Raw genomic sequence first — 11,720 nt, 5'->3', positions numbered from 1 at the left:
GAGGAGGAGGAGGAGGAGGAGGAGGAGGAGGAGGAGGAGGAGATGGAGGCGGTAGTTGCGATTGCAGTGTAAGTGTTGGTGCTCAATAATTGACGAGCGCCTCTGGCTACTTGCTCAAGTTGCAGTTTCAGCCCAACATCCCAGTCCATGTCGTCCTCCATGATCAGAACCGATTCCAAGCTCTCGTCGACAATCCTAAGCACAAGTCAGCAAAAGATCGCTGTCGAGAGCGAGACCGAGGCCAGAGGCTGTAGGGAAAAAAACAAGAAGCAGGCGGCTGGACAGGCCATCTCACCTTCGCACCGCGTTCATGTGTCCTCGCCAACTCCCCAGATTGTTCTCCCACAGCTCCTTTCTATCAACTCCAAAGGGCAATGCCTTGTCAACTACCGTCTCTCCCCGCACCCCATCTACCCACTCGACGTGGAAACCCGTCAAGGAGCTCGTGAGTGCGATGGCATCACGCTTATCGGTTCGCTCGGGCAGGCCGACGACGAAAACCTTGGAAAAGCCCAGAGTATCGTTGGTGACACGGTCGATGTCGACAGTGGGGGATGCGTGTCCCCCGCGCTCGTTGTCATATTGTTTCGACGGCGCCTCGACCTCGCCTGTGCTGTACCGCATCGAATCCGCGTTCTCCGTCTGCTTCTTTGGGAATGACCACGAGTCTACACGTGATAATTGCATAGCAAGAGTGAAAAATAGAACCATGATAATGAAGGCAACACTACCAAACGTGATACGCCGCGGCAGACTGCACGCGGTCGGCAGCTTCAACAGCGAAGACATGGCCACTTCGAATGTTCTCAGCTGTCCCGAATGATGGTCGAAAAGGATGGCATATATGCTCTATTGATTGGAAATGGGGTCCGTCTATTTCTCCCTTGATGTGCCAGCTGTATTTGACGGTAGGCACAGGTCAAGCGGTTGCTGGCCTTTTTGGTACACAGAGAAACGTTGTACAGTGAGAGCGACAACCAGACCCTGGGACGCACGGGATGAATAATCTCAAGATTCTGGAGCGACACAAGCATTCATAGAAAATGACTGGGCAAATTGGTGGTGTGTATCAGTAGGGGCTTAGGTAGTCTAGATATAGACGACATGGTGAGCCGGGTGGGAATAAAAACAACAGCAGCAATAACGGTGTTCACACTGAAGCAGGAACTGAGTGATTGAAACCTCTCAGCGTCAACGCCGATACTAGAAACGCTACCTAGACAGACCCTTAGCTGTCCGCCTGCCTAATGATCTACTTCGTTGTTTACAATCGGCACATATGATGGCTCCATTTGAATGAGGTAGGCATAACCCCCAAGCTGGACGAACACATCTCAGGTCTAACCAAGACCATCCCGAAATGCTATAGAAACACGGTCTGCTTCCTGCCTCTGAACGCACAATGCAGGGACTACCGGGCGGATAGGCACCTTGCTCGCACCATCTTGGTCGAAGCAAATATAAATATAAATATCCCGAATTATACCAAGCAACTATGCCGAGTCTGTTGCAAGAGACGCTCAAGGCATCTGACGACGAGATCCTGTTCTTTTTGGCCCCCCCTTCGTTCTTTCCCTTCGCCATCATCTATATTACCCAGGCTCGCGCATGTCGACAACGACGGTCTTTGCTTCTACTTCACGCTAGGCCGTTTCTTTCTTTCTTTACATGTAACATATATATTGTCGAGCTATGAACGCTGTTTATCTTGGGCCATGCCAATACTGATAGCTAGCTGTGCGCTAGTAATAAGTATATAGCTGCTCTTCCATCGGACATCTAATGATATATCAAATGCCACCAGCGCACTTCAGTACGCAATAGAGGAAGAAACATTGCAGATGATGGCTGATAGAGCTCGTTCACTGTGTTCTTCCTCCTCCATAATTTTGAAACGCCCAAGCGCTCCGGCGGCAGTTCTTGCTCAAGGCTTTTTACATGCATGCATTCCATCTTCCGTGCTACAGTAAAGAGGATGATTCAAAGCCCAGGCAGAGCTGCCACCGATTGATCGTGTATATCCACTTAACCCTTGTAAAGTACTTCCAAACTCCCCAAAGATTATAGCGCAGATACGCTGCCAAGACTCTATGTTGTTTATGCCAGTGAATTGTCGTTGTATACGCCTGGAGGTTTGGCCACTTCTTGCAATTTGATTTTACAAAATTGTTGAGAAATGGCTTGCCGCGGTCTCTGGTAGTACTCTGTCCTGTCCTGTCCTGTCCTGTCCTGTCCTGTCGGAAAGGAGGGTGGGTTATTATTGTTAAAGTAGAGAGACGTCGAGTAATTGCAGATGCTGATTACGTCCAAAGTATTGACTGTGTTGACCTCATTTGGAAATTCCGGCGAAAGATGCGACAAAGGCAATCACCAATCTGTGAAAACCCTTGGGTCCCGATTCGTCACAATCAGAGGCCCATGGCTAGGTTGGTTTTGCAGACGCCCATGAATTTAATAGTGTGGCGTTCAGGCCCGAGCCAATACTGCAGAGGGCCTGGTGTTAATGTTGCTGCTCCAGGTCGCATGAATTTCGTTGAAGAAATCATCAAGAATAATGATCCGGAACTGCTCAGCATACTTGTCCTTGAATGGCGATTTCTTCCATTCACCAGACAGGCATTTACGCCATGACACCACTTCGACCTGCCAACCGTGCTTGAGAGCTTTGATCGCATAGTGCGCAAAGCCATCAGAGTATTCGGCTGGCTTGGCATCGCCAGTCCCGAGGACCATGATCCCAGGTTTGCCATGGGCGTCCAGGATGCTGTCTTGCATGGACAAGTGGAGTGCCTCGTCGACACCTTGTTCCCCTAGCTTGGTGCGAGGGCACAGGGTACCGGTACGTGATTCATCACCACTCGTGTGCGGGCTACCTGACAATGGCTGTGTCAGATCCAATTTAACGACTTGATGAAGAATCTTGCAGTCGTATCCGTAAGCCTGGGCATCCGCTATATGGGTCGGCAGCTTGTTCATCTGATGTGCTTGGCGCACCGATCCAGCAAGCCTCCGCTTGACGGTATTTCGACCTCTTTCAAGCACAAACGCCAAATGCTCAAAACTGAAAGGTGAGAATGTGACGCGAGCAGATGACGGGAGCCCTTGGCTAGTCTTCGCGGTATCCTGAAAGCCAATAAAGATATTGGACATGTCCACAAAACAGTGCACATCACGAGCTGTTTCATCAGCATGGCGATGGTCGAACAAGTGCTTTCCTTGCATCTTGGTCAGAAGATTATCAAACTTCTGTTCCTTGGTGAGATGACACATGGGTTGAAAATGTGCACCAAAAGTTGCTGCTTGCTGAACTTGGGCCCGAAACATGTCCTGGATTTGCTGCTCAGCTAGAGATGGTATCTTTCGTGAAAAGGGAGTTTTAAACGCATCGGGAGACTGAACTGGTGGAAGCAATGTCGAAGACAGAACCGGACAACCACCGACTTCGTCATCTTCGTCAATATCAATCTCGCCCAAAGGATGTCTGGCAATGTTCTTGGTGGTTACCACAGCTGTCGCGTAAGCCGATCGGTCTCTGGGAACAACATGGGCTTTAGTCGTAGCCGATAATGAACTCGTACAAATATCATTGAGAGTCGTCAAAAAGACATCTCCGCGGGCTTGGGATAATCCTTTAGGAGTAGGGGGAACATTTACATTCTCCTCAGTACTCAACCAAGAGTCCATACCCTGCCCTCGGATGGTTTGTAGACCCCTTCCAGACATGCTTGGAGTGGTAATGGCGGTTCGTGTGCCCGATGTCTGGACATTGGTAGTGACGGGTCTGATTTCTGTAGGCCCATGAACTCTAGAGTCATTGTTGCTACTCATGTCGGACTTGGGTTGAACAGCTGCTCGTAGAGCTTCCAAGTAATGATTCTTCTCAATGTTTGTGACTGCCCGGGGCTTCTGAGTGCTTCTCTTTGCGCCGAAAAGGTCATTTTGACCCATGGGAGAAGCTTGTGAAACGGTTCTTCGCCGATCTGTTGACCCATCTTCATTTGTTATCCGATAACTAACTGATGTATGAGGATCCTTTGAATCCGTACACATTTCAGAAGCTCCTAACGCGACCAATCCAGTCGCTACTAGAGCCGGCTGGCAGAGAGATGCCTGAGCAGCTCCAAAAAATGGCACATAGTCCTCGTCGGCGGGTTTCGTTGTTTCACTTGCCCTTCCTTCATGGCATTCTTCATGAGACGGAACGCTGGGCGAAGTTTCTCTAGAAACAGCGTCTTTCCTACTATTCTCCACACCTGAAGCTGTAGATTTCCAACGAGGCGATGAACGCAGAGTGCCGGCAATATATGTTGTCAATGACTTTGGATTTGCTCTAGGAATTTCTGTGTGTTCAGCAGAAACTGGGCTTCGTGCGGTTGCTGAAATAGCCAATTCTGCTAGTGCTACCGCATGGTCGAGTCCCGCTGACAAGCCAAGTTGTTTTTGTTCCGGTGTATGCGGAGGCGTAGCGAGACGCATTCGAGTATAGGTCGAGATGGGGGAGACCATGGCATCAGGTGTCTTTGGGCGCGTACCATAATCGACAATGGAGTTGATATCGAGACTGCCGAAGCCTAGTCTAGGCTGTATATCATTGGATGCGGGCATATTTCCGCGGAATGCGCGACGTTTTATCACGGGTAAATGCTTGTCTTGTATAGTAGCAGCCGAAGTACTATCGTCGAGGGAGGTCTCGCCGGAGCCCAGTGAATGGTCTGGGGAAGTCGCTTCAGAAGTTGAAGATCGAGTATCATCGAAAATCGAGGGAGATGTCTCGATGGACGGCACAAATTGAGGTATGTGGCCAGTGACCATCCTGTATGAATCCGCCGCCTCTTGGCGACAGGGAGCAAATCGATGATGTGAATGCAAATGGATTGTTTTTTATTGTCTTCGTGTATCCGAAAATTAGCGAGAACTTGAGATGAACGGGATACCCGCGGACGATAAAGCCGAGAGAGAGAGAAAGAGAGAGAGAGAGAGCGATAGAGAGAATTGATACGAACAGGAACAGGTAGCGAGCTCGATGGAATGAATGGAAGGGAGAAGAGCAGATCAAGAAGTTGAAGCGCAACAGAACAGAAAGAGTCGCGGGCTTCAATGCCATGTCACAGACAAAATAAATGAGGTTGGAGGGTTGAGTATCAAAGCAAATGGAACAGCCTGGCAGTGTTCGTGGTGTGAATCGGCGCTTGCCAAAAGACAGACAGGATTTGAGAAGAAGGAACCGCTCATGACGCGTCAGACTCACCTTGACGGCGAAGAGATTTGACTCAGAAAAGAAATATCAGCTGCTACCATCCGCACAACGTCCCCGAGCGACAAGAAGGGCGAAAGCAGTTGCGACAACTCATAGTCGCCGGTTATGCTCCACGGGTTCAAGTTTGTAAGAGCACGAGGAGACGGTGGAGTGGTGGTTGAAAACAAAGATGGTTCACAATGTAAAACCAGGACTGAATGAATAAAGAGGATGGGAAGTTGCTGTTGCTGTCTTCGCTCCGTTACCGAATCTTTGGAAGATCAAAAAGAAGGCCGAAAATACAACAAATAAACGAATGCGCGTGGAGCTGTTGAAGTAAAGAAGCTTGTGGGTAGATGGTGTAGATTGTTGATCTTCTTTTCGAGATGATTCATTGAAGATCCCTTGGGTACAGCCTAGAGCTGGAGGTAGAGAGGGGCCAGGCCCGACTTTCAAGGGTCTGGTCGGTGGCGGGTGGGGGCGAACCTAGAATGTACGTACCTAATATTGAATACCCGTCTAGTGACCCACTCATATTGATGAAAGAGGTAGGCGGTAAAACGCAGCAAAGAGTCCCAAGCGCAAGGGGCTCCACCTGCATCAAGCCTGCAAGGCATGCACCTATGTACACTAGTCAGTGATCCAGGGACCAGCACTTACATAGTAGTAGCGTGGTAGGTATGTAGGTACATTACAGTACTGTGTATGATAAACCGCCCCGCCCAACACTTATTTGTTGTAGATGGCCCAGTATGCTTCGTACCTCTGAGCCAGGAGAGCCAGGAAACTAGGATACCTATGAGACTTTGCAGTAACGCATCAATCTTTACGCAATGTCCCGACTCGATCTAAAATGTGCGCCTAAACATCTTATCAATTAGTACCAATGTCTTTGGACAGCTCAATCATGACATGTAAAAGAAAACGCATCGAGAGAAAGGCTATGACGACGTACAAATGGGACGCTTATCCGACTGAAACGAGACTCTAGTAATCAAATTCACGATGTAGGAATTTGGCTTGAGCCCAAAATAAATAAATTCCCCAATGGCCGCAGAACACTGGCCATCTACGAAGAAAATGGTCGAGGGGAAAGATAAATATTCACTGGGTTTCTGACACCATCCATCCTTGGACGCAGGAATCTGGTGTAAGGACGGAATCAAGTGAACAGGCTGATATTAAAACAACACAGAGTACAAATTTCCCCTCCAAACTCAAGCCAGTAGCCTCAGAATCCTTGACATCCCGTACTCCGCTCTCTGTGGTCCGGAACGCCTGACCAATGCAAAATTAGACCGATGCCTCTGTTTAGAATTATTCGTGTAATATTTTGTCTTCTTTTCTTTTGGTTTCCCTTCATTATTTTGAGGCAAACTTGTCAATCTCAGCGTCCTTTACGCTCCATCCATCATACTGTGCCTTGAGCAGGTCATTCTCCTTGTTCATAATGCTCATCCAATTGATCAGTGTGTTGCTGGCAGCGTCAATAGCGTTAGCCCTCTGTACCTGCGCCTCCTTCTCGTTCTCTCTCTGTCGCTTGCTTTCCTCCTCCTTGCGTTGTTCATCTCGGGCCCGGCGCTTGGCCCGGCGCTCCTCGATACCTCGCTCACGATCGGCAAGGTAGCGGAGGCTGTGGCCTAAAGCAGCGCTCTCGTTTGAGAGTCCCGAATGCACCCGTTTGAGAGGTGGCTGTGTGAAGAATAGGACCCGGCCTTGCTCGTCACGCTGGAATTGTTCTCGGATCTCTGGTGGGATGCGGGCGTCGATCGCATCCTCCATTGTGTAGACCTCAACAGGACGCGGAGGGTTATATGTGTTTGGCTGGCCGTGCATGCCGGGCACGGAAGGGGGCGGGACCGCTGAGCGCGCCGGTGAGGGCGCCAGTCGCTGATTGGGGTCGTACTGGATCATGGGGGAATTCATCGGCGGCGGGTGATGGGGTTGGGGTTGGGGTTGGTGATGGTGATGAACCGGGGTAGCAGCATTGTAAGGCGGCGCGAAACCGTTGAAGCCAGGCGTTTGCGTTTGCGGCGGCGGCGGCGGCGGTTGATGAGCCGTGTAGTGAGGCGTTTGCGGCATGGGTGGCGGGGGGGCCTGATGCATTTGATGACCTGGATATTGTGGTACAGGGATAGGCGTCGAGCTGTGACGTACAGCTGGGAACTGAGGCGCATAATTACCATTAGGAGTAGGTGTTGGCGGCACGGGGACAGGCGTGTATTGCTGCACGTTGCCCATGGCGACGTCGCCTTGCGAATCCATAGGACGGTGAACTTGCATCATGGAGGCGCGCCGCGCTGCGTGGAAAGAGCCGGGCGGAGGGGTAGGTTCTGGTGGTGGTGATTCCTGTGGGAATGGTGAGCGGGAGGTCTGCTGATGAATGTTGTTTTTTCGGGTGGCTGGGCAGATTTCAGATTTCAGATTTGGGATTTGGGATTAGGAATTTGCGATTTGGCGAAACGCCAGATTCCACAATCGATAAGGACCGCCACGTTTTGGTGGTGGTGGGCAGAAAGAAATTGATGGGAGGGAGAGGGTTGGGCAAGGCATGGTAAGGGAGGGGCGTAATATGAGACAGACGAAACAGGCAACAAGGCACCACTTACATTGGCTTCACGTTGGCGACAATGTACCGCGCCTACAAGAGGAGGTGCATTCGCTGCGCCCCAAGACGGCTTAGGCAAAGGGTCGCTGGGTTTCGCATCATCTCGCAGCAGGTGCTTGATCGGGCTGGGTAGCTTCTTAAGTGGTTGAGGTGCATCGTACAGATCCATCTCGTAGTCCTTGTCCCTGACTTCTTCCGGTAAACAGCTCGTCCACGTCTTGATCTTATTAAGCTTATGCTTCTCCTCATTGTACCGCGACTCGCAGACGTAGACTTCCTTGTCTTTGGGCAGGCCGCGAGGTCTGCCCTTGTTGAAGCGGGTTATGAACATGACAAAGCATCTATCCACTACCTCGTCGATGCCATGATCCCGATACTGGCCTGTTTTGACAACCTCGTTCTTGTAGAAGTGCTTCTCGAATCGATGTACAGTCTGCTCTGGGCGGTAGTACCAGCAGGTATGAATGCAGGGCTTCCCAGACTTGTCAATATAAGTACGGTATATCTGAGCCACGATGGGTTTCGTCAGGTCATTCGGGTTGGTGATGTGCACCCAGTCGCCTGCATGTGGTTGTGGTTAGCGAAGTGCATCGTTTGGAGGAGGACTCGTAAAGACATCAGCAGTATGTGTAGGACACTGCATGTACTCACCAATCTTCCAGACCTCGCCCTTGTGTTGGATTTCGGCCACCGGTCTGCGGCCTTCTTCATCCTCAAACTGATCATCGGGTTTTGCGTTTTCTTGTTCCGCCAGGCCATGCGCCTGCTTCATCAGATCTGCTGCAGCCATGGAAACTGCACTACCCTCTTCGTTGTACTCCATGGCATTTTGGCACATCAGGTCGACATCTTGTAGGAGTTGATCCATAGTTTGATACTTCTTCTGGCCTGCCTTCCTCTTGATAAGGTCTAGTGCGATGGGATTTTTGATCGTAGCATAGTAGTCTGGAGCCGTCTGCTTGTCAGGCAGTCTTTCGAAGTGAAGAACCAAAAGTTCCCCATCCTCGTGCTTAAATTGGCGTAGGCCTTTGAGAAAGGACTGAATCCTGGCCTCGAGAGGAGTGAAGACTTTGGCTGGGCGCCGGGATCGGTTTTGTTGATGATAGTCCCTGTCAGAAGATCGATGGGTTCTGCGTCCTCGGCCACGCTGTCCGTCATCATCGTCACCATCAGAGTCGTCGTCAGAGTCGTCATCGTCATCATCTTCATCATCCTCATCTTCGCCCTCGTCTTCCTCTTCTGGGGGCGGCGAGTCCTCAGCCTCAGGCAATGGTCCCAGATCGGGTAAGACAGCCTCTTCTGAGGTGATAATCTCTTCATCTACGAGTTTCTGCAGCTCCTCTTTGAATATCTCCCTCAATCGACCGGCGTCTTGGAAGAAGTGGGACGAAGGGCGATTATATACTTGGGCATTGTGGCAGATCTTGGCGACATCTCGAACGAACTCGGAAAAGGCAGTGTACTGCTTCTTGAGCTTCTTCGTCTGTTAGGTACTGTTAGCATGTTTCGCAAATGCCTCCAGCCTGGTTGAATTACCCGAATTGTGCTAAAAGCGACAGCCTCGTCAATGACTTCGTAATAGTCTGGGATCAATCGTCGGTTGGGAACGCGCTGGAAAGCTTGGGCGATGTGGTACCCTTCATCATCCTTGATGCTGGACAGGTAGTTGGCAGTATTCTCGATAATTGTGAACATGTCCGAGGACAAACCGCGTCGCCCACGTCGACCGCCTTCTTCGTTGCCATCCTCATCGGCTCCAGTATCCATATCCACGTCACCATCGGCATCCATATCCACGTCACCATCAGCATCGACATCGACATCGACATCGACATCGACATCAGCATCAGCATCCACGTCCGCATCGGCATCAGCATCGGCGTCGGCATCAGCGTCTGCATCGGCGTCGGCATCAGCATCTGCATCGGCGTCGGCATCCGCATCAGCATCAGCATCCACGTCTTCTGCCTGAGCATCAACATCGGCATCGACAGTCTTGTTGGCATCGACGTTGGCACCGACATTCATTTTGACATCGGCCTCGGGCTCAGCGTTGGTATCAGCATCCTCAAGGGCATTGACATTGGTGTTAGCTTCGATACCGGCATCTGTGGCTGCTTCTGAACCGCCGCTTTCACGGGCCGCTGCGTCAATAGGGTCGTTAATAAGAGTTGGCTCTGGGTTCGCAGCAGATTTGGCCGCCGTGTCTTTATTGTCGTCGACGACCTGCGGAACGGGGTCGGCAGCTTGCTCTTTCGGTGCATGTTCCGCTACCTCGGACGCAGGAGGAACGTCCTTGCGATTGGTTTCGAGGCTGGCTTTGCCGTCGACCGAGTCGCGAGCTGCATTCGCGTTGGTGGCTTCGGTCGCGTCAGCCATTGTGACTTGAGTGCTGGCCAATATCGAATCAAAATGGATTTTCTGCAATGGTGGACTTTCTCTGGTCCATTAGAAGAAACGTACGATGTTGAAGACCTCGAAATGCAGGTTTGCGCGTCGCAGGAAGGCAGCTTGTCGCATCGCAAACCAACAAACTTGAAGCTCTCTTAAGCCTGGACGGAATGGAGGAAGCTGAGAGGCTACATTAGGGACGCGCCCGCGGCGTGTTTTAACCGAACAAATACCGACCCTGGGCAGCATTTGATGTACGTAGTGGCTTGTATACACCTCCGTGGCTGCCGCCGGTGTTTAGTGGGGCGAAGCAAGAACCGTGGGAAATTCTTCACGATAAGAAGGAACAGTAACAGAAAGAAGAGAAAGGAACCCCAAAGACTCAAATGGCTGACATGAGCTCTGAATTGTGCTCCTTGGAAGAGTATCTTGGTATCAGCGTGAGAAGAATGAATACAGCAAGTACCACTGTACGTACATACTAGGTACGTGATCGTACGCAGGGTGGACAGCAATTAATGTAGTGTACACTAAATAAGCTATGGCTCGTGCGCAAGAGCCTAATGTGAATATACAGCTGCCACGGAAGCATGTCGTATTAAGTGTCTGCCGGATGGCCACCATGGTTGCAGTCAGCTTCTCTATTTATTGACCTTTGAAATGATTTCTCCGGTGCCATTCAGACATTCAGGAATGGAAAAAAAGACTTGGCTGTCCTTTGTTCCACTCTGCAGCTAATGGAGATGATTTAGACTGCTGTCATTCCTGCCTTGGACAGACACCTTGTGATGCATTGATTCCATACTTGCTATATACAGGTAAATTAGCAAGGGGATGAGGGGCCCTTTAAACTCTGAAATTAAAGCTTTCATCTTTACAGGAGACCTGTTGAATTGTGTTGTTTCTTGTTCATATGATTCTGCCCGGAAAAGAAAAAGAAAAAGAAAAAAGACACTCAAGGGCCAAACAACACATCCAATAGACTGTTGATTTTTGATCCTGAAATGCTTATAAATATTGCTGTCTCATCTTTCACATTCTATCACATACTCCATGTCACGATATAAATATCACGCTCCCATGACTGGATTTCAACAAGGCTTTGTTATGGTCGAATAAAACTTCAATACAGTGACAATGAATGTATGATCAATAAGCTATGCTAGCTAGCGTTGATACAGAAGGACAATATGAGGTGAGGCAGGTATAGAGGCAAATGAAAGAGCCATCCGCCGTAACCATAAACTGTGCATCTTAGACGCAGTATGGGAGGTTGTTGATGGGCTTGCATGTAGTCTTGGCCGGGCAGTTGCCTCCATCCTATAATATAAATTGATGAGTCTGCGATCCCAAAGAACCGCCACGAAATATGTATGAAGATGACTTACAAGCCACTTGCCATCAATATTGCAGACGAGCCAACCTGAGTTATTTGGCTTGCCTAGTGTGCCAATTTATATTAGATTTCTGTTCGTTTCCCTCCTT

At 50.0% G+C, this 11,720-nt stretch overlaps 3 protein-coding genes across 3 annotated transcripts; all 3 read right to left on the bottom strand.

The window, feature by feature from the left end:
- Positions 1 to 291: 291 nt before the first annotated feature.
- Positions 292 to 624, bottom strand: PFICI_05901 (uncharacterized protein; the record flags this gene model as incomplete). Its single annotated transcript, XM_007834482.1, has 1 exon — positions 292 to 624. One exon carries the CDS (start codon positions 622 to 624, stop codon positions 292 to 294), a length of 333 nt encoding a protein of 110 aa, XP_007832673.1.
- Positions 625 to 2,466: 1,842 nt separating this feature from the next.
- Positions 2,467 to 4,812, bottom strand: PFICI_05900 (uncharacterized protein; the record flags this gene model as incomplete). The annotated part of the gene is made up of 1 exon (XM_007834481.1): positions 2,467 to 4,812. One exon carries the CDS (start codon positions 4,810 to 4,812, stop codon positions 2,467 to 2,469), a length of 2,346 nt encoding a protein of 781 aa, XP_007832672.1.
- A 1,786-nt stretch (positions 4,813 to 6,598) lies between these two features.
- On the bottom strand, positions 6,599 to 10,223 carry PFICI_05899 (uncharacterized protein; the record flags this gene model as incomplete). The annotated part of the gene is made up of 4 exons (XM_007834480.1): positions 6,599 to 7,585; positions 7,846 to 8,405; positions 8,496 to 9,327; positions 9,381 to 10,223. 4 exons carry the CDS (start codon positions 10,221 to 10,223, stop codon positions 6,599 to 6,601), a joined length of 3,222 nt encoding a protein of 1,073 aa, XP_007832671.1.
- Between the last annotated feature and the right edge of the window lie 1,497 nt (positions 10,224 to 11,720).

Source organism: Pestalotiopsis fici, assembly GCF_000516985.1.
Source record: "Pestalotiopsis fici W106-1 unplaced genomic scaffold PFICI_Scf_3, whole genome shotgun sequence".
Classification (NCBI taxonomy): Eukaryota; Fungi; Ascomycota; class Sordariomycetes; order Amphisphaeriales; family Sporocadaceae; genus Pestalotiopsis; species Pestalotiopsis fici.
Note: the sequence above shows the minus strand (reverse complement) of the source record. Positions and strands in the feature narration are given on the sequence as shown.